The 23,379-nt window shown below is 42.7% G+C and overlaps 1 protein-coding gene across 2 annotated transcripts in view; it reads left to right on the top strand.

Annotated features, from left to right (window-relative positions):
- phf10 (PHD finger protein 10) overlaps positions 1 to 23,379 on the top strand; it is a 54,564-nt gene that overhangs the window by 5,536 nt on the left and 25,649 nt on the right. The window contains exons 2-4 of one of the 2 annotated variants that reach the window (XM_060925533.1): positions 189 to 295; positions 16,188 to 16,318; positions 22,163 to 22,246. In XM_060925533.1, coding sequence (XP_060781516.1) covers positions 189 to 295; positions 16,188 to 16,318; positions 22,163 to 22,246 — 322 coding nt within the window. The remainder of the gene's footprint in view (positions 1 to 188; positions 296 to 16,187; positions 16,319 to 22,162; positions 22,247 to 23,379) is intronic. The other variant, XM_060925534.1, reaches the window with a different exon arrangement.

Below are 23,379 nucleotides of genomic sequence, written 5' to 3' on the forward strand. Positions count from 1 at the left end.
AGTATTTACATAATGCCTTGCTTTTCGCCCGTAGTCAGCTGGGATAGGCTCCAGCTTGCCTGCGACCCTGTAGAAGGATAAAGCGGCTACAGATAATGAGATGAGATGAGATAATGCCTTGCTGTAAACAAGCGATGACGTAGTTATGAGTTAGGGTCATTCCCATTATGAGTTTGTACTTTCTTTAGGATGACACTGAAGAGAATTCAAGTGACGGCAGCCAGGCGCCCAAGAGACGCAGAATGGGTTCAGGAGACAGCTCGAGAAGCTGCGACACCACCAGCCATGAACCGGGGTATGAGCTTTTACTGTGTTCATCACTCATTTCATATCCTACGTGCTGAAGAGCATCACAGTTGATGTGCAGTTTGTTTTTAAAGGAACAGTCCACCGTACTTCCATAATGAAATATGCTCTTCTCTGAGGTGGGGTTTACATTAGACCGTATCAGCGGATCATCAGATTAACGTTTTTAAAACGATTAGCGTGCACACAGCAACGCCAATACACGATTCGTGTGCACATAGCAACACCAATACACGGATACGCTCGGCTCCGCAGGCATCCTGCGCTCCAAATCACTCCGCCCTGAACAGCGAGCGCCCTCTGGAGGGTGCGCACTCCGGCCCTGCGCAGCTCACAGAGCACGCGAGTGAAGCGCACGAGCAGTGATTCGGGACTGAGCCGCTGTGTGTGAGATCTCAGTGCATGTCGGGTTGCGCGTCACTTACCACTTGCAAGTGGAAGGATGGCAAGCCTAAAGACAATCATAACTACACAATGGGCAGTATTTGCATCAGTATTTGCAGTATTTTCATACTTTTATACTCTTTAATGAAAGGTGATACAAGGCGGAAGTCCGCGCCGTTTTTCAGCAGTCGCGTCACATGACCAACGCCAGCGAATCAGGAAGGTGGATGTCACAGTGACGTTGTCCAATGACGACGCCAGCTAGAGCTCAGCACAGCGTATCCGCGTATTCTCAATGTTTACACAGCACTGGACCAGACACGATCTGGATCGAATACGTGGACCCTGGCGGATTCCCGTTTCCCGGCGTTTCCAGGCGTTTTAACCCTTTGGTGACTGACCCCTTGAAAATGGTTCCTCCAGGAACGATGACGTTTCAGTTGTCAAGACAACGGAAAAACTAAAATACAAGAGCATTTTGTTTTGTGCACAAGAGCATTGTGACGTATCTTTCTGTTTTTGTATTTTAGTTTTTCCGTTGTCTTGACAACTGAAACGTCATCGTTCCTGGAGGAACCATTTTCACAGGGTCAGTCACCAAGGGGTTAATGTAAACGGACAGTGCATCCGCGAAGAAAATGAGACAGATACGGTCTAATGTAAACTTGGCCTGAATTGAGACGAGCTGATCCGTACCTCTCCGAGCTTTGCGCGACCTCCCAGTCAGTCAGACGCGCTGTCACTCCTGTTAGCAATGTAGCTAGGCTCAGTATGGCCAATGGTATTTTTTGGGGCTGTAGTTAGATGCGACCAAACTCTTCCGCGTTTTTCCTGTTTACATAGGTTTATATGACCAGTGATATGAAACAAGTTCAGTTACACAAGTTGAAACGTGGCGATTTTCTATGCTATGGAAAGTCCGCACTATAATGACAGGCGTACTAACACCTTCTGCGTGCTTCGACAGCGCATTGATACCTTCACTCCTGTTTTCCCCCTCTCCCCCCTCTCCCCCGCCCCCCCGACTAGACTGTGTTCCAAGGAGTGCAGGCTACTTGTCTTGGTGGTCACGTTGGTTGTATTGACGGAAGTTAGGGGGGGCGGGGGAGAGAAAAAAAACAGGAGTGAAGGTATCAATGCGCTGTCGAAGCGCGCAGAAGGTGTTAGTATGCCTGTCATTGTAGTGCGGACTTTCCATAGCATAGAAAATCGCCACGTTTCAATTTGTGTAACTGAACTTGTTTCATATCACTGGTCATATAAACCTATGTAAACAGGAAAAACGCGGAAGAGTTTGGTCGCATCTAACTACAGCCCCAAAAAATACCATTGGCCATGCTGAGCCTAGCTACATTGCTAACAGGAGTAACAGCGCGTCTGACTGACTGGGAGGTCGTACAAAGCTCGGAGAGGTACGGAGCAGCTCGTCTCAATTCAGATAAGAGCATATTTCATTATGGAAGTACGGTGGACTGTTCCTTTAATGTGAAGAGTGAAAAATATGAAATACACACATTTTCCCTGGATTAAATCAGCCAAGGTATATCGGTAAGGTATAATCTTCACTGAAGCTACATGCCTCACACATCTGTGGAATCTTATATACCAGCTTGCATCATAGACCCTGTTTACACTTGGTTATAAAATTTTTCTTTGAAGTATTTATTTTTGTCACATGTACATGAGCACAGTAAAATTCCTTCTCTGCGTTTAACCCATCTGAAGCAGTGAGCACACACGTCCAAAGCAGTGGGCACCGATGCTACAGCATCCGGGGAGCAGTTGGAGGTGAGGTACCTTGCTCAAGGGTACTTCAGCCATGGATACAGCTGTTCATTCACTCCCCCCACAGGGAATCAAACTGGTGACCTTTTAGGCCCGTGGATGCTTCTCTAACCTTTAGGCCATGGCTGCCCCCAAAAACATGGGGATTGATCCAGGGACCTTTAGATCTTCAGTCTAAGGCTTTCTTTATGGAGCTATTTTGGCAGGTCCTGTCTTGGGGGATCAGATCACGAATGGGCACACTTTCCAGAAAACTGAATACTAGGGATGAGTGAGTACAGCATTATCTGTGTCTGTTAACCATATGAATTATCTGTATCCATATCCGAGAGTGGGCGGGATTTAACCCGGAAGTTGGTCTGGTTGTCTTGAAACGGGCAGGGCTTTAACCAGTATGTTATTTTAAGCATGCAATTGATATGGGTTGATCAGAAATTATATTTATTGCTGATTAGAAAACTATTTACAGGACAGCATCAGCATTGAGCGGGGGTGTAAACATGTCTTTCCTGTAGAGTTTAAAGTGGTATATATGAGCCTTCATATTGTCCTAGGGTAAATGCGTCTTTGCTAGAGCCGGTGTTTTTAAAATCTCTTCCGACCTATGAAAATGTCCGACTCAATTTAACTGCAAGCACGTAACAGATCAGTCACTATTTTATGTACATCTGTAAATATTTGCTGAATTTGAATTAATTGAACGACCGAAGCAGATGGGCATATTGCGATTGTACCAAACTCACAAAATTACAAGCAGTGTTGCCAGGCAAAACAAACCTCGCCCAGTAGCACTTAGGATGAATGTGAAGGAAGATATCGCGCAAAAACGATTTTGACCTTTTTGGTGACCTTGATTTTGACCTTGTGTGTAAACATACTTGGCCAGTAAACATGGTTCTGATTCTCTGCTGCTCTCAGCCAATCAGAACACGCTACTGCTTACTGCTCTCAGCCAATCAGAACACAATGTACTGCTCTCACACTGTACTGCACGACTGTTGTTATACTTTTAAGGCCAATTTATGCTGACAATGCAGTCCTCGCAGATAGCGTCTGCGTAGCCCCCCCACCTTCGCAGATGCTCTGCGTGCACCTCCCAAAAATTGTGACCACCGCAGAAGCGTCGCAGACAAGAGGGCTCTGACTGGTCCACTCTACATCCGCTGTACACGCACTTCCGCTTCCCTACTTTCCCGGTTTGGTTTGTTTTCATGACCGCCATTTTTAAAAACACGAGCGAAGATGGAGCAGCACGAAGAGCGGTTGATTGAGGAAGTACGTACATCTACACGACTCCAGTTCTAGTCATTATAAGTAACCGGAGGGTAAACACTCCACTAACCACACCCACCAACTACTCCTAGTGATTTCGCGACTTCGCACCCCCTTGCGTTGTGGCGGTGAATAACATCGCGCACGCCTATTACTCCCCGCTCAACGATAAATTACAACTGTCTGCGAAAAGCTATCTGCGAAAGCCTTGTCGCAAGAGCATGCAGAGGCCCTAACAGCACAATGATGTAGTGGCTTGCACCTCTATGTGAGGCAGTAGCCACAAAAACCTTGACCCGATGACCCACAAAATGTTGGCTGTATTTGAGACCAATGCCCATCTATCCTGAAAGTTTCATGAAGATTGGTCCAGCCGTTTTCCCGTAATATCATTAAAAAACAAACAAAGAAACCCCACCAAAAACAATACCTCCCCCGGACTCCACCCCTGGCGAGGTAATTACTTAAATCAGTTAATTCAACTAATAAAATCTGTATGATCCATTTACTGGTGTTCCATTTTTAAGGATTTTTTTTTTCTAGTGAAATATTTATATGCATATACTTTGTATGCATATACAGTGGATCATCTTTATCAAATGTGCACCTTCCTAAATATTTTAGAGCGGAGTTAAACCTGGTTTAATGAGTATGGGTTGGGTCGAGGCTGGGTTAGGATGCTTGGAGATGCATTCTCAAAGGATCAGCATGGATTTTTGAAGGAGAACATTTACCCTAGGACAGGGGTGGCCAACCAGTTGGAGACCAAGAGCCACATTTTTTACTGTATTACCGCAAAGAGCCACATCATACACATGGGCACACGAACATCACCCATCCCTTCCTCTCTCTCTCTCTCTCTCTCTCTCTCTCTCTCTCACACAAACACACACACACACACACACACACACACACACACACACACACACACACACACACACACCCCTCTGCTCAGCCAGATTAATAGTAAATGTCACACACCAACATATTTACTCCTACAGTACTAAGACCACAGGCTGAGGCCAGTCATTTTTAACAATGAACACTGTGTGCACTTACTATGCATGCTGCTTAGTGGGACTCATGGCATTACCAAAAAAAAGCCACACCATACACATGACCACACATGAACATCGCCCCCCCCCCCCCCCCCCCCTCTCTCTCTCTCTCTCACAGACACACACGCTCAAGCACGCACCTCTGCTCAGCCAGATTAATAGTAAATGTCACACACCAACATGAGAGAAATTTACTCCTTCAGTCAGTACTAATACCACAGGCCAGTCATTTACAGCAATCAATATCGTGTGCACTTACTATGCATGTGGCTTAGTGGGACTTCTGACATTCCTTGCCTTGAACAATCCTCTTCAAATCTGGCTTGTATTCCGTCGTTGCCACTCGAAGCAGTTCTTTCACATGGGTGTCAGTCAGACTAGAACGATGCTTTGACTTCACGTGTTTCATGGTAGAGAACACAGACTCGCAGGCGTATGTTGACCCAAACATTGACAGTGTCTTAAGCGCAGCCCGTTTCACATTCGGGTATTTTTCCAATGGCACACTTTTCCAAAACTCAATGGTGCCTTCCCTCAAAACAGGTTTCAGTTGGTCTTCCTCACGAAGATCGATCATCTCCAACTCAGCCGCAGCCTCATCTGTGACAAGCGGGGCTTTCAAACAGTCCATCTCCGCATTGAATGGGTCGACGAGGAACGTAACCTGTGGCCTTTTCAGTTGTACAGTATATCACGGAACCGGGTTACAAAGCTTACGTGCAGGTTTTCAATTAGTGTTGCATATCTGGCTCCTTGCTTATTCAGGGAGGCAGGAAGCTTTGAAATGAGCTAATGACGATTGACATATAAGGCAGAATGGCTCGCCATTACGTTCAACAAAAAAGTATAAACTCTCCTACTCTGTTAAAAATGTCCTATGTTCGTCTTCATATTTTCGTTTTGCTGTGCATTTTTTCATTGCCATTTTGAGAGGCTACTTGACACAAGACACACCTTGCCCAAAAACTTAGCAATTATCTCACGCACATGCGCATTTGACATGACCTGAAAATACCGTAACATACCCAAGCAAAGCGAAGATGCATTTGACGAAAATACCATACTGAACTCAAGCAAAGCGCACACGCACATAAAAAAAAAAACCACAAACTTTGATATGAACGTAAGAGCCGCATGACACCGGGCAAAGAGCCGCATGCGGCTCGCGAGCCGCGGGTTGGCCACCCCCGCCCTAGGACAATATGAAGGTTCATATATACCACTTTAAACTCTACAGGAAAGACATGTTTACACCCCCGCTCCCCAAATAAAAAAAATCTGTGTGATATATGTACAGTGGTGCTTGAAAGTTTGTGAACCCTTTAGAATTTTCTATATTTCTGCATAAATATGACCTAAAACATCAGATTTTCACACGAGTCCTAAAAGTAGATAAAGAGAACCCAGTTAAACAAATGAGACCAAAATATTATACTTGGTCATTTATTTATTGATGTAAATGATCCAATATTACATATCTGTGAGTGGCAAAAGTATGTGAACCTTTGCTTTCAGTATCTGGTGTGACCCCCTTGTGCAGCAATAACTGCAACTAAACGTTTCCGGTAACTGTTGATCAGTCCTGCACACCGGCTTGGAGGAATTTTAGCCCGTTCCTCCGTACAGAGCAGCTTCAACTCTGGGATGTTGGTGGGTTTCCTCACATGAACTGCTCACTTCAGGTCCTTCCACAACATTTCGATTGGATTAAGGTCAGGACTTTGACTTGGCCATTCCAAAACATTAACTTTATTCTTCTTTAACCATTCTTTGGTAGAATGACTTGTGTGCTTAGGGTCGTTGTCTTGCTGCATGACCCACCTTCTCTTGAGATTCAGTTCATGGACAGATCTCCTGACAGTTTCCTTTAGAGTTCGCTGGTATAATTCAGAATTCATTGTTCCATCAATGATGGCAAGCTATCCTGGCCCAGATGCAGCAAAAGAGGCCCAAACCATGATACTACCACCACCATGTTTCACAAATGGGATAAGGTTCTTATGCTGGAATGCAGTGTTTTTTCCAAAAATAGCGCTTCTCATTTAAACCAAAAAGTTCTGTTTTGGTCTCAACCATCCAGAAAACATTTTTCCAATAGCCTTCTGGCTTGTCCACGTGATCTTGAGCAAACTGCAGACAAGCAGCAATATTCTTTTTGGAGAGCAGTGGCTTTCCCCTTGCAACCCTGCCATGCACACCATTGTTGTTCAGTGTTCTCCTGATGGTGGACTCATGAACATTAGCCAATGTGAGAGAGGCCTTCAGTTGCTTAGAAGTTACCCTGGGGTCCTTTGTGACCTCGCCGGCTATTACACGCCTTGTTCTTGGAGTGATCTTTGTTGGTCGACCACTCCTGGGGAGGGTAACAATGGTCTTGAATTTCCTCCATTTGTACACAATCTGTCTGACTGTGGATTGGTGGAGTCCAAACTCTTTAGAGATGGTTTTGTAACCTTTTCCAGCCTGATGAGCATCAACAACGCTTTTTCTGAGGTCCTCAGAAATCTCCTCCTTTGTTCGTGCCATGATACACTTCCACAAACGTGTTGTGAAGATCAGACTTTGATAGATCCCTGTTCTTTAAATAAAACAGGGTGCCCACTCACACCTGATTGTCATCCCATTGATTGAAAACACCTGACTCTAATTTCACCTTCAAATTAACTGCTAATCCTAGAGGTTCACATACTTTTGCCACTCTCAGATATGTAATATTGGATCATTTTCCTCAATAAATAAATGACCAAGTATAATATTTTTCTCATTTGTTTAACTGGGTTCTCTTTACTTTTAGGACTTGTGTGAAAATCTGATTGTTTTAGGTCATTTATGCAGAAATGTAGAAAATTCTAAAGGGTTCACAAACTTTCAAGCACGTGTGAGTGTGTGTGTGTATTTTAAAAAAATAAAATTAGAGTGCATGTATGTTCTACCACCTTAACACTAAGGGAAGTGCATATTTATACTGGTAGGATGTTCTCTCGAGGTAGGGCAAAATAATTTATATAGTTTGAAAATACTCTACAGGCAGGAAGATGTTTTGGGTAAGAAAAAAAATTCCTAACACCAGTGCAGCTGCAAACATCCAAGATTGTCATACACGCGCTCTGACAACATAACTGTTTTTAGTCTCTTATGAGGAAGTTCATGTAATGTTAGGCTGTTTTTGTAATGTTAACTAATCAAGTTGAAGTTTGAAATGGGTCAATTTTTGACCAACGTTAAATTAATCTGTATTCACTATTTTAATATTTTATATTTAGTTTTTAAAAACTGAATAAACCAGTTGAGTACAGGGAACCACTTTTGCTTCATTTCTTTGATGGCTGAAATATCCCTGTGTCTGAAATCACTCCCTCCTCACTATACAGTGGACTATATATTGAGGTCACCATTTTGTAGTGCTGTCCGAATGTATAGTGAGAATTACTGCACCCTATATAGTGCACTCAAAGTATCCCACAATGCATCGTGAAAAGTAGTGTACAACCAATGGTCACTAACCAAGCAATATATCCCATCATGCATTGTGGTCACGCTGAAAGAAATGAAATCAAAAGCCTCAAATTTGATTTCATAAAAGTATTCAGCCTTGATTTAAAAGAACTGAAAGAGGCAGCGCACACAAAATACTTTTGTATTTATTAATGTGGGAAATACGCTCAGTATAATATGTATTTATTATTTTGAAAACCCACCAGCTGACTAATCTGGCACATTTTAATTGTGTGGCAGTAATGACATAACAGCACGACGGAGTAGTGTCCAAAAGTGGGGTTATTTTTTATTCCCCCCCCTTTCGTTTTACCAATGAGCTCACTATATCGTCCTCTATAGTAATCCTCTATATAGACCCCTTTCGCTGACGTCACCCGAAACCGGAAGTAAACAGACCCTGCGCCATTTTGGAAGACCAACAAACTCGTGATAAGGGGATAATAACGGCAGCGGTATGTGAACCCACGAGAATAAAGTGGAGTGGCAAACGACTTAAACAAACAAATCTGAGCTGTTTTATTTATGATTTATTGGCCCAACAGTAGACTTGAAAGAAACCTGTGTGAGACTTGGCAAAAAACTGTGGATATAATGGATAAGTCTGTGCATGATCTGTGGACACTTTGAGGTAAGCAAACGCAAGAAATTCAGATTTAAAACATGCTAAATTGGCCCCAAGTTGATAACTGTATGAGGAGCAAGCCTCCCAGACTTCTACAATTTAATAACAATAATAATTTAGGATAGTTTGGGGCTTGCTCGCTGCTGCCAGGTTGGTTGTTGAGTAGCCTGACTTTTTTTTTTTTTTTCCTTGCGTGTGGTATCATTGTTGACGCGAGGTTGTTTTTTGAACATGCCAATGCGGACACGATTTCCCCTGATGAGTTATGACTTCAGATGCGATGCGTGTGTGGAGGTGTGGAGTCCGCGTGATATGTGCATAAGATAGGCTTCTCATGTGTTTGGAGATCCGCACTCTGAGACAAGCGCAAGCACACACACCCCCAAGGGAAAAAAAGGGACCCCCCCAAAAATATCGGCATAGTTCGAACACTGAGTGTAGGCACTGGGTGTAAACAACAAATAGTTTACAATGTCTGGGTAGCAAACAGATGGCAGAATTGGTGTCAGGTCCTCCTTATGTTTCCATTCTCCCTTGCCCCGAGTCTTATCATATGGGTCAAACCCATCAATCACAGCCAGTTTCTCCACATACCGTGCCCTTTCTGCAGCTGGTAATGTACTCACATAACCAGAATTATCAGCCATCGTGTCACTTTACTCTCGCTCGTACTTTGTTTTATATTGTGAGTGCACGTACTTGGTCTTCCAATATGGCGCCTAACAAAATCTCGTGGCGCGGTGACGTCATGTGAAAGGGGTCTATAGGGAGTAGTGAATGAGTGAGTGAGTGATTTTGGACACGGATATTTTCTAGTGTGTGTGGGGGGGGAATTCTTTCCTTCCTTCCTTCCTTCCTTCCTTCCTCCCTCCCTCCCTCCCTCCCTCCCTCCGTGGGTGTGACCCTTTTGGTAGATCATCAGCAGTCGTACAACCATTGTGTTTTAGGTTAAAATTAGTAAGGCCACACCAATTCAATTAGTTGGTTCTCGGAATCGCCGCTTGAAGAAAATGCAAAATGAAGAAAAAAAAATCGAAATCAAACTCCCGCCAACAGAAAAGGTCACGTGACGTCAAAAACAATCAAATCGCCCCTTTCACTTTCGATAAAGACTTGTGGAAGAAACATGCCTGTGGAGGGGAGTCCTGTAAAGCCTGTGTTTGAGATTGTTAGGATATTCAGCGAACAGAAGCGTAAAATCTTTGACAGGTGTGTTGAAATTCTGTTTACTGGTTTGCCTGTATTGTTTGGTCTATTCCCACCGCTAATTTTACCATCGGAGCATTTTTTAAATTTTTTTATTTCGCCCGCTCGCTTCATATTTTTCCTGAAAAAATCCGAGAACCAACTAATTAAATTGATGTGGCCTAAAGCACAATTGTTGAGGGAAGTTCTTCATCAATCTAACCTCTTAATTTTGCTCTCATACTGCACCAAATTGAGCCACACCATGAAGCTATGGGAAAGGGTATTGGAGGTGAGATTGAGAAGAGAGGTAGCAATCTGTGAACAGCAGTACGGGTTTATGCCAAGGAAGAGCACATCGGATACAATTTTTGCTTTAAGAATGTTAATGGAGAAGTACAGGGAAGGCCAGAGAAAGCTACATTGTGTGTTTGTAGACCTGGAGAAGGCATACGATGGAGTGCCGAGAGGAGTTATGGTATTGTATGAGAGTGTGTGGAGTGAATGAGAAGTATATCAGAGCAGTGCAAGACATGTATGAGAACAGTGAAACAGCAGTGAGGTGTGCAGTTGGAACGACTGAATGGTTCAAGGTGAAGGTGGGACTCCATCAAGGATCTGCTTTGAGTCCTTTCTTGTTTGCCATAGTGATGGATAGCTTGACGGACAAAGTGAGGCAAGAGTCACCATGGAACATGATGTTTGCGGATGATATTGTGATGTGTGGTGAAAGTAGAAAGGAGGTTGAGTTGGGTTTGGAGAGATGGAGGGATGCATAGGAATGAAGGTGAGCAGTAGCAAAACAGAATACATGTGCATCAAAGAGACTGGGGATGAGAGTGTAGTGAAGATGCGAGGAGCAGACGTAAAGAAAGTTGGTGAATTCAAGTACCTGGGGTCAACTGTGCAGGAAAATGGGGGCTGCGATAGTGAGGTGAGAAAGCGCAGGCAGGGTGGAGCAGTTGGAGAAGGATTTCGGGAGTCATTTGTGATAGGAAAGTCCCAGCAAAAGTGAAAGGTAAGATGTATAAGACAGTAGTGAGACCAGCTGTGATGTATGGATTGGAGACCGTACCTTTAACGAAGAGACAGGAGGTGGAGTTGGAGGTGGCGGAGTTGAGGATGTTAAGGTTTGCGATGGGAGTGACGAGGTTGGACAGGATAAGGAACGAGCACATCAGAGGGACAGCACATGTGGAGAGCTTGGGAATTAAGCTAAGAGAGATGAGACTGAGATGGTATGGGCACATCCTGAGAAGAGATGCAGAGCATGTTGGAAGGAGAATGTTGAGGTTGGAGCTGCCAGGCACATGAAAACAAGGAAGGCCAAAGAGGAGATACATGGATGTGGTGAGAGAGGACATGAAAGTGGCAGGTGTGGTAGAGAAGGGTGCGGAAGACAGGGAGCAATGGAGACGAAAGATCCGCTGTGGCGACCCCTAATCGGGAGCAGCCAAAAGATGATGATTGCACCAGATTGATGCATTTAACTTTAAAGTGTATGTGGGTGATTCTTTAACTATGGGCACTATTGGCCTTGTGAACTTGAAGGGGAAAAAAGTGTGAAAATATAAATTGTCACCCTGGGATAGGTAAACACAACTAGTCTAGTTTGATGGTTCATCAGAGAACACACTGATATTCTAAGACAAGTTGGTGATTTTTAACAGGTTTCCCGACTCCCCTTGCACAAATGTAATTTCCATCACATGTAAATATTTGTCATTTATTTTAAAATAGTATGATACACATCATTTCTTTTCACTGGAAGACCAATTTCATATATAGTTTTAGCAGTTTATGCCTATATTGTAATTCCCATGAATTTATGGATTAGGAAAATTACTTGTGATGAGGACCAAACACGAATCTTACGTCCACCACAACCTGAGATATAACATTGGAATGGTTAGATACACTTCAAGGAGTAACTACTTGTGTTTTTAATTGAAGTGGAACATTACCTCATAAATTATGCAGATGTTTTTAATGAGTGATTAGAGTTTTGTAACTATTTGTTTAAAAAGAAATGGGGTGGTGGAAATTACTAGGCGTAGTGGAAATTACTGGTTGCTGTGGAAATTACTATAAATGGACCCCATAGAAAAACAAAACTTTTATTTTAAAACTTTATGAAGCACCCAATTCCATTCAACAAATTCATTTAGTATGTTTGAACCTCTTTTTTTAAAAAGACAACTTCATATACATTTCATATCATATATTGCATACAACATGAACAGTATTTTGAAACCGTTCACAAACAGTAGTCTTGACAGTATCATGAAAAGTATTCTGAACACAGAGAGAGGGAGGTTTGTCCTGAGAGCATGACCATTGTTGGCCAAGAGAGCATGACCATTGTTGGCATGTGAATGGTTAATCAGGAGCACTAAAAACAAACAAACAAAAAAACAAAATAAGGCGGCGGCTGGAGTTGTCACGATGAGAACACAAGTCATTGGGCTGGGAACAGTATTCACAATAAAGAAAGAAAACGTCACAACACAGCCATCATGTGAACTTGCAATCAAGTAAACCTGAAGACATTTGGATGAGATATTGAAACATTCTGATTACTCAGTTTTCTGAGCTAAGCGAGGAGTGTGTGTGTGTGTGTAAATGTAATTCAAGGCCAAATTTTGCAGATTCCTTGCCATTCTTTCTTTACTGCCATCTTAATTTCCTTATGGCGTTGTGTGAGAGTGAGGGTACACTGCCGTGGTGGTTGGCCTGGACATGGGCTCTCTGTGAAAGGGAGATGGAGTGTGTGGGACAACATGGACTATACTGGATGCGATGGGCACCATTGAACTTTGTGTGTGTCAGTGAGAAGTGAGCTATGAGTGGGGTAATGTGAAGGGGCATGAGGTAGTTGGGGTCTATGCGTGTCTGTGGTGTGAGAGAGCATTCAGTGATGTGGATGTGAGAGAGCATGGACAGGATGTGATGGGGGAGAGTAGACTGAGTGTGTGAAGTGTGTGCATAGGCTGAATGTGTGGGGAGAGCATGAGATGAGTGTGTGAGAGAGCAAAGGCAGTGTATGGGGATCTAAGAATTTCGCCTGTATGCATAAATGTAATTTCCACCACACCATTGTAATTTCCACCCAAGAATGCAATGTGGTGGAAATTACGGTGGTGGAAATTACAATCCTACAGTTTTTTGAGGAAAAATCTACACTAACATCTTATATTAGCTAAGAAGTGGTATCTAGCATTTTGTGCACGCAAAATACATCTATGTGCGTTAAAAAAAACAACTTATTTACAAACTCAGTTGACGTTACGGCATGTTTGGAAATTACATACAATAAAAATATTTTCATTTCAAGCTATATTTACCTTGGCTTTTCTTCAAAAGTTGATGGATGAAGTCAAAATTCCCTCCATATCAGACATGTTCTCTGGTGTCACTGTTCATCTCCACAGAAACTACCCAAACAATCTTTCATACAAACCGCCTTTGGTGACTGACCCCTTGAAAATGGTTCCTCCAGGAACTATGACTTTTCAGTTGTCAAGACAACAGAAGAACTAAAATACAAAAACAGAAAGATACGTCACAATGCTCTTGTGCACAAAACAAAATGCTCTTGTATTTTAGTTTTTCCGTTGTCTTGACGACTGAAATGTCATCGTTCCTGGAGGAACCATGTTCAAGGGGTCAGTCACCAAAGGGTTAAAGGGACATTACAGTGTTGTGGTGGAAATTGCAGCAATAGTGTGGGACAACTACATTTGGTTAAAAAAAAACACAAACAGTTGAATGACCTCGAATACCCCAATTATGTTTTGATTATTTTACTGATACTTTATTCAGTGACATTTTAAAACATTAGGAAAAACATTTTTTACAATTAATTTTTATCATTGAAGATCAAAAGTCTGGGTGTGGGACAACCACAAAACAGCAACATTTGCATATATAATGTTGAAAAAGGTGAAAAAGTCATCATACACTACCAGTACAAATTTCCTAAAACACTCTCATTGTAAAGATAATAATACAAGTGTGAAATTTCCTTTTTTTTCCCTTTCTTTCATAAAATATGATCAAAGGACATAAAAGTGCCCGTAGTCTAAGAATCACCCATGTATGTGATGTACACTACTGTTCAAAAGTTTGGGGTCACCCAGACAATTTTGTGTTTTCCATGAAAAGTCACACTTTTTTTTATTTACCACCATAAGTTGTAAAATGAATAGAAAATATAGTCAAGACTTTTTCTGGCCATTTTGAGCATTTAATCGACCCCACAAATGTGATGCTCCAGAAACTCAATCTGCTCAAAGGAAGGTCAGTTTTATAGCTTCTCTAAAGAGCTCAACTGTTTTCAGCTGTGCTAACATGATTGTACAAGGGTTTTCTAATCATCCATTAGCCTTCTGAGGCAATGAGCAAACACATTGTACCATTAGAACAGTGGTTCCCAAACTTTTTGGCTGGGGACCCCCTTTTGGACTTCAGAATATTTTTGGGACCCCCTGACATCGACCCCCCCCACCACCACCCATTATGCAGTGTGTAGTGTAGTAATAATAACCATAATAATAATAATTAGATGGATATTAAAGTTGCTATTTTTTTTTCACAGAAGAGCATTATCCACAAAAGAGCATTGCACATCATAATAAAACAGAACATTACACAGAACATCAGAATATTTTTTCAGTGACTTGTGTGTGCTTGCTTTTCAGTACAGAGTTTTTCAAATCTTGGTGATAACTGTGAGATCGCCACCCTTAGTTCGTTTTCAATGTTCAACTTTGCCCTGTATTTGGTCTTGATGGAGGCCACTGCAGAAAAGCCCACCTCACAGAGGTAGGATGTGGCAAAAGGGAGGAGTATGGCCACAGCCTTTCCACCCAACAGTGGGTAGTCTTTTTCCACCCCAATCCAAAAGGCAGACAGTGACTTGGCCCTAAACTGCTGTTTGTATCCTATGTCTGAGGTCACATCAATGAACTGTTCCTGTTCAGTAACACTGAGATGAGCAGGTGGCCTTGTATTGAAGGGGTCTGTGATTGTAAAGCCCATTTCGATGTATGCATCATCATACCGCCTTATCTTTTTCGCTGCCGAAGTGCATGGGAACTCGTCCTGTGCAGCAGCCTTGTGTTTTGTAGGAAGCACGCGTAGAAACTTGTCCATGTTGTCATAAAGTTGCCGTCCGATGTTTTGTTCTGAATCTCAAAATAGGGACCTGTTTTATACAGTTTGTATTCACAGGAGGAGGGTTTGCTAATAACAACAACAATATCGAATTAATATTGAATTAATATTCAAGGGCGGAGCGCGATTACTGAGTGAAAGGGAGCAATTGAATTCTAATGACCGTGGCAGCTATACACTGAATGAAATTCATATTGGAGGGCGGGGAGCGATTATGGAGTGAAAGGGGGTGATTGGGTTCTATAGACTGATTTAATGACTCTCTGCCGGCTGACGCATTACCAACATTCCGACGCCGTTCAAAACATTCCAATGCCCGTTTTTTTTTCTGTGTTATGCAAACAGTCCCGTCCCTCCGCGACCCCCACTTTGGGAACCGCTGCATTAGAACACTGGAGTGAGAGTTGCTGGAAATGGGCCTCTATACACCTATGGAGATATTGCACCAAAAACCAGACGTTTGCAGCTAGAATAGTCATTTACCACATTAGCAATGTATAGAGTGGATTTCTGATTAGTTTAAAGTGATCTTCATTGAAAAGAACAGTGCTTTTCTTTCAAAAAATAAGGACATTTCAAAGTGACCCCAAACTTTTGAACATAGGGTTTGAGTGAGAAATCCTGCTGTAATGATGATAGATGCATTTACAGTTTGTATTCTCAGTCAAAATACTTGGGTGTATTCTTGCCCTGTCCTTCACATACATTGTGTGAAGCCACAAAGGCAGGTCTATTTAGAGAGTACTGAAGTGTCTTTGTGGCTTTTTGGGTAATTTTGATGTTTCCATACTTACATAAATGTTCAAAACCTCCCTCATACATTTGATTTGATTTTTATTTTTTGTAATTGTGCAGTGCTTAACTTCTCTTCCTCATATGAGCTCTTCCATGTGTTGTTCCAGACCAACGTATTTTCCTGCTGAGAATCTGACCGAGTACAAATGGCCCCCAGATGATACGGGAGAGTATTATATGCTGCAAGAACAAGTCAGCGAGTATTTAGGAGTCACCTCCTTTAAGCGGAAATATCCAGGTATTACTAAAAACTGCATCCAAGACACGTGTGTTACCTTGTTTCCTGCTCCTGAATGGAATTATATGGAATGGCTGATATCCACTGTTTGGATTGCGATGTTTAATGTTGAGATCACACCTTCTTCCTCGTTCAGTGCAGACCAAACACGCTGTACGTCGTCTTTTTTCTTTTAATTCTGTCTGTTTTAACCAGTTTGAACACTCCACACACACACTCGGGTGCACAGTAAAACAACTGAAATCTGGTCCTCCACAAATCAGGAATTCCTGTCCTCATCTTGGTTAACCGTCACAACACAGATTTACAGGGTCCACACTGAAAGGCATTAAGTGCTTGTAGCATCATGGTAAAGTTATCAATATCCGTGATCAGTCAAATATCGATTTCCATGTTCAATTTTCTGGCTCTCATAATATTTAAATGCACACCAAAAGCTACGAAAGCCACGTCCCCTACCTTGATTTGCAGCTGTATGAGCACAGCGTGTGATCCTGTGTTAATACCCCCCCCCCCCCCCCCAAAAAAAAAAAAAAAATGTGCGGAACAGCATGCATTTATGTCTAGAGCAAATGCTTAATGCACATACATTTGTTTTTCCCAATAATAATAAGTGCAATTTATATAGCGCCTTTCTCAAAACTATGGAATCAATTTTGTGCCAAAATATTCCTACAATACTTTTGAAATATCAAACAAAAACGACAAATCAAAATACAAAAAAAAAAAAGTCAATTTTGTTAGACTGGCAAACAAATTATTCATGTAATCGTGCAAAATATCAGTCTATTACTCTTCAGAAACCTTTTACTTTTGTTCCACGTCTTTCTCAGTTTTATTTGATGTAATTTATTTTGGTTGCGATTCCAGCTTTCCCGTTTGCGCTCCCTGACTTTCTGCCTGCAGTTTTGGCACAAACTTCACGTGTGGGCGGGCTGTCCAGGAACGCATTCCCATTGGCTAACTTGTGTTTGACTGACAGCTACGCTCAGCCATTCCCTACTCGGATTCTGGCGGACTGTTTGACGAGCGACCGATCCATTGACGGTAAACAAGGATCGAGTGGACTTCAGTGGCGACTATGATATTGAATTAATTCATCAAAGTGTAAATTCAGTATCATAGTCGCCACTGAAGTCCACTCGACCCTTGTTTACCGTCAATGGATCGGTCGCTCGTCAAACAGTCCGCCAGAATCCGAGTAGGGAATGGCTGAGCGTAGCTGTCAGTCAAACACAAGTTAGCCAATGGGAATGCGTTCCTGGACAGCCCGCCCACACGTGAAGTTTGTGCCAAAACTGCAAGCAAAAAGTCAGGGAGCGCAAACGAGAAAGCTGGAATCGCAACCAAAATAAATTACGTCAAACAAAACTGAGAAAGACGCGGAATAAAAATAAAAGGTTTCTGAAGAGTAATAGACTGATATTTTGCACGATTACACGAATAATTTGTTTGCCAGTCTAAAAAAAAAATTGACTTTTTTCTTTTTTTGTATTTTGATTTGTTGTTTTGGCGGCACGGTAGTGTAGTGGTTAACGCTGTCGCCTCACAGCAAGAAGGTCCTGGGTTCGAGCCCCGTGGCCGGCGAGGGCCTTTCTGTGCGGAGTTTGCATGTTCTCCCCGTGTCCGCGTGGGTTTCCTCCGGGTGCTCCGGTTTCCCCCACAGTCCAAAGACATGCAGGTTAGGTTAACTGGTGACTCTAAATTGACCGTAGGTGTGAATGTGAGTGTGAATGGCTGTCTGTGTCTGTGTGTCAGCCCTGTGATGACCTGGCGACTTGTCCAGGGTGTACCCCGCCTTTCGCCCGTAGTCAGCTGGGATAGGCTCCAGCTTGCCTGCGACCCTGTAGAACAGGATAAAGCGGCTAGAGATGATGAGATGAGATGAGATTTGTTGTTTTTGTTTTGATATTTCAAAAGTATTGTATGAACATTTTGGCACAAAATTGATTCCATACAAAACCCAAGGTTGCTTTACAATTATATGGGCGGGGGGAAAAAACTCCACCAAATAAAGGTCAGGATGCCATTCCAATGGTGTAGCAACCACAGTCCCACCAAAAGGCGCATGAAAACAAGTCCAGCACAGCCGCCGTGAGGCCATTATTAAAAAATGTTCTGTTTCCGGTCCACCGGCCGGGTGAGTGCCGTTTGTGCTGGTGAAATTTTTTTTTTTTTTAATGCCAGTTTTTCGACATTTTTTTCGGGTTTGTAAATCTAAAATCGAACTTGACATTTCCGCATTCCCAGGGCTTTCCACTAAGGCTCATACTAGCCAGCCATGACAAATAAGTAGCCAGCCGGGGGGGAGTAAACACAAAAGAAACTCCTGTGCACGCAGTTCCCAGGATTAAATGTATTTTCCACAGACCATTTATTTATTCACTTTACTCAAATACAAAGTAAAATGGCAGTAAGTCTTCTTTCTTTTCTTGCGTATTGCATCATGAGGCGTTCCTGGCTTGTAAATCTCTTTTTTCGGTGCATGACACATTCACGCAACTGAGTGCGCGCGCACACCGCATGTCGGGGCGCGGATGAGTTACTCTCCCTTGATCAACAGTTCAGTTTGACATTGTCGGTCCGTTAGATAAACATTTAATTTTGAGCAATTCCAGCGTTATGGACGTGACACTTGAACTCAAAATGGCAACAAATGACCCAGTGCATGTTTTATTGTCTCCCAGTATTTAAACAGGTGTTGCATATTTTAAGGCTGTACCATACTGGAGAAGTGATAGAACAAGAACAATTCCCATAGTACATCTGGGGCATGCCAGAAAACGCCAATAAAAGATGCGTTATGGATGTGACAGAAAAAGTATCACTTTTCTTGGGTGACTGTACATTTTTATCAAACTCTGTGAAATTGTAAACCTAATGTCGAAATGGAGATATCCATTTGATAGAGGGGTCCAAGGTGAATATTAAAAAATCTTTGTTTAAAATATTTTGTATTTCATGCAGAGTTTCGGAAGGAAAAGTCAGCGTTATGGATGTGATGAAATTCCGTTATGGATGTGACGCGTCTGAAATAGACATGGCATATGTTTAGAAAATCAGCAATTTAACCACCATAACCCTTTGAAAAACTCTCTAAATATCAGCTAAAACTATCAAAGTTCTTAAATAATATTTAGGATGGCTATTGTTTTGCTGTTTTGTGGATTTTAGCATACATTTCTGTGGCTTGTGGCAATAATATAGAATTGTACATGATCAAAGTTGATTTTAGCTTGGGTTTTACATTATAAGAAAGAAAGACTGACATATTAAGGTGAAGGGAACAATTCTTGTGACAAATTGGTTCAACTTATTCACATCTGTAAAATACAGGCCTAGGTGATATCTCTGGGAGTGGTTTTGATGTATTACATGTTGCTTTTATTTTTGCATGGTGAGGTTGACATTTACATGGAATTGCCCTTTTATTAAAATCGAAAATTAATATTTAGAGCCTGTGGGCTACAAAAATAGTCATTAAAGTAGCCGGCTGGACTTAATTGTGTGGCCGGCAGCCGGCGCTTGTGGAAAGCCCTGTCGAATCAGCTCTGCGCATGCGCCGTGCAGCACAAAAAAATGGCAGCCACCATGAAGGCAGGAGATCCGGAGTTTTCAAACATTTGCTGAAGTGTGAAATCGCAAAATGGTATTCTAGCGAACAACAAAATAGTAAAGATTCAGAAAAACAAATCATTCAGTGATCATTTTAATAGTGTAATTTCATCCGAACTAGGCCTAACGCTCGATTTAGAACTACAAAAAGTCCGTGTGTCGGACATTTTAAGTACCTTTGTAAAAGTTTTGCAAATGTTGCAGTCAGCATTTAAAATGCTAACTTAAAGTTTTTGTACAAGTTTCAGTTGATTTAACTGTCATTTTATTAAATGTCTGCTTTTGTAATAAAAAAAAAGTACTGAAAGAAAAAGCAAACACAGCATTGCGATCTCTTATCCATCCATATATAATAAAAATAAAAAAAATAAATAAATCCCTCCCTCCCGACTGAAATTTTTTTTGCCCACCCGGTGGACAGGAAACGGATTTTTTTTTAAGGATGGCCTGACGGCACCGAGCAACATCACTCAGAACATCACACCAAGCACGAAAGCACTGCTGCGCAGAGCGATGGACAACCACGATGTTAAAATGAGCAACGAGCTCAATGCAGTACATAACTAGGAGCACAGGCATCACCCACAGCGAACCAAGGCCCGGGGGGAACCGACGCCCAAAACTGGGTCCGGAGCTATACTGCAACTGGCAGACAAAAACACTCAAACAAAAACATCAAACACTAAAGAGAAAATAAAAATAAAATGCTCCGGTGAGAAGCGGCAGCCAGGATGTGCACGGTGTACTCTCAACTTTTTATTTTTACATCCCTTTTTTTTTTTTCCTGTACTTATTATAAATGCACTTGTTGTGGCCTGCTGAGGAAAACCAGCCCTCAGTGTCCATAAAAATGCACCTCTTCAAATTCCTGCCTTATGAATACTCACATGAAAATAATCTGATGTGCTTGAAAAACAGTGCCCCCCCCCCCCCCCCCCCCCCCAAAAAAAAAAGGCAAATTAAAATGGTTAGTGTCATAAAACGGTAGCTCTGGCTACATCCAAATTAATAGTTTTTAGCTTTAAAACGCATCAGTTTTGCTTTGTTTACACCTGGCGTCCACACTCTTCTGGAGTTTTCAAGCCCCCAAAAAAGAGACTTTTGGGAACTGTTATGGCCCTTTTCCACTACCCTTTTTCAGCTCACTTCAGCCCGACACGGCTCGTGTTTCGACTACCTCAGAGCAGCACGACTCAGCTCGCTTCAGCCTCACTCAGCACCCAAAACTCGCACGGTTTTGGAGTGGGGCTGAAGTGAGCCGAGCCGAGTGGGGCTAGGGGCGTGAGGAGACACTCCCCTGTGCACTGATTGGTGAGGAGGAGTGTCCTCACATGCCCACACACGCCCCGCGAGCACGCTGGGATCTGTAAACACCGTAAACCCGGAAGAAGAATTACGAGAATTTCTGAAGCCTTATGCGCCTCGCCTCATCTATACGCTCTTGCTAGTATCTGTTGGCGTTGTCAGTGACAACAAGCCACAGCACCAAGACCAGCAACACTAACGACTCCATGTCCTCCATGTTTATTGTTTACTATCCGGGTCGTGAGACTACCGCTTAAAAGATCACTGATGTCACTGTTTGCGCCGCCTAACGACATCACGTGATGTCCACCCACTTTCGCTAACTCCACCCAATGTGTCCACCCACTTCCAGCCAGCGCAGTTGTAGTGGAAATGCAACTCCAACAGCCCCGCTCAGCTCGACTCAGCCCAACTCGGCACCGCACAGCTCAGCCCAACTCAGCCGCGTTGGTAGTGGAAAAGCGGCATTAGTCTTGTTTCAGTTTGAAAACTCCAGGGTAGCGTTTTAGTGTACACGGGCAAAAACGGAGATGTTTTGAAACGATGACTCTGACGCTCCTGTTCGCTTCTTGATTATCAGTCACAATGCATCTTTCTCTGATTTGTCATGCCTGTCACGTGACCCTTTTCAGGAACAAAACGAGGTATCAGCTGTTTGTTTATACTGGTACGTGCATGCCCAGTGTTGGGAAGGATCATGCGATCTGCATTTTCAGGCGTGTTAATATGGATGGGGATTGTTTTCTTTATAAAACACCGTTTTAAAACTAAAACCTATTAATGTGGGCATAGCCTTTATCAAACAAAGTAATTGTGAAAAGTCAAATGACTTTTTGGTTGATTCGGATACTCTGATAGCAGAGCAACTGGTTTTGTACTGATTGTGTGTGTGTGCGTGCGCTTTTTTCCCCCCCTCCCTCCTAGACCTGGAAAGGAGAGACTTATCTCACAAAGAAAAACTTTATCTTCGAGAACAGAATGTCATCACAGAGACACAGTGTACATTAGGTAAGCTTTTTCTCAACATGTAGGTGTAAGAAATTTCAAAGCATGCCAAAGCTATATTGATATTTCAGTGTTTCCATAATTTTCAAATAATCTCATCCTTTTATTTAATTGCAAATGTAGAATTTAAAAAAAATCCCTGAATTGATCAGTTTTATGTGGTTGTACAGTTTTGTTGTTCTATCCATCTCCATATCAAAATGTACATATTTATATTGTGAGAAACACCGATCAGCCATAACATTATGACCACTGACATGTGAAATGAGTAACACTGATTGATTATTTCATTACAATGGCACCTAGCAGTGTGTGGGATATAGTATGCACCAAGAGAACAGTCAGTTCTTGAAGTTGATGTGCTGGAAGCAGGAAAAACAGGCAAGCGTAAGGCTCTGATACCCCTTTTCCACCAAATCAGTTCCAGGGCTGGTTCGGGGCTGGTTATCTGGGCCAAATAGGTTTCGGGGCCAAATTGTGATGGCGAGATGCCTGGGTCTGAGCGTCTCCAAAATGGTACGCCTTGTGGGGTGTTCCTGGTATGCAGTGGTTAGTACCTACCAAAAGTGGTTCAAGGAAGGACACCCAGTGAACCGGTGACAGGGTGTTGAAGTCTCATTGATTTACACGGGGCACAAAGGCGAATCCATATGGTCCAATCCCCCAGAAGAGCTACCGTAGCACAAACTGCTGAAAACGTTAATGCTGACATCTTTCTGTTTTAGCCAGCATTAACTTTTTCAGCAGTTTGTGCTACAGTAGCTCTTCTGTTCTCTTGCTGCCTAATATAGCCCACTCCTTGACAGGTGCCTTTGTAATGAGATCTGAAGTCCTTCCCGCGCCATAGGGCAGCGCCGATCTCCGTTTCTTTAGCCGTCTGCCTCTCACATAGCTAGGGTTACCATTGGGGGTGGGTGGCTCCTCTGGTAACCGTGAGAGTTTGACTCCCTGCTCGCATCTGTATTGCAGTGTGGCTTGCCAGACAGCAGTGGGTACCATTTTTTGTGATGGTCTTTGGTCTAACCCAACCACGAGTCAAACTCCCGATTGAGAGGTGGACACGCACTAGACCAACTCGCGGTATTTGTAATGAGAGTCAAATGTTATTCATGTCACCTGCTAGTGTTCATAATGTT

This window comes from Neoarius graeffei, chromosome 7, assembly GCF_027579695.1.
Source record: "Neoarius graeffei isolate fNeoGra1 chromosome 7, fNeoGra1.pri, whole genome shotgun sequence".
Classification (NCBI taxonomy): Eukaryota; Metazoa; Chordata; class Actinopteri; order Siluriformes; family Ariidae; genus Neoarius; species Neoarius graeffei.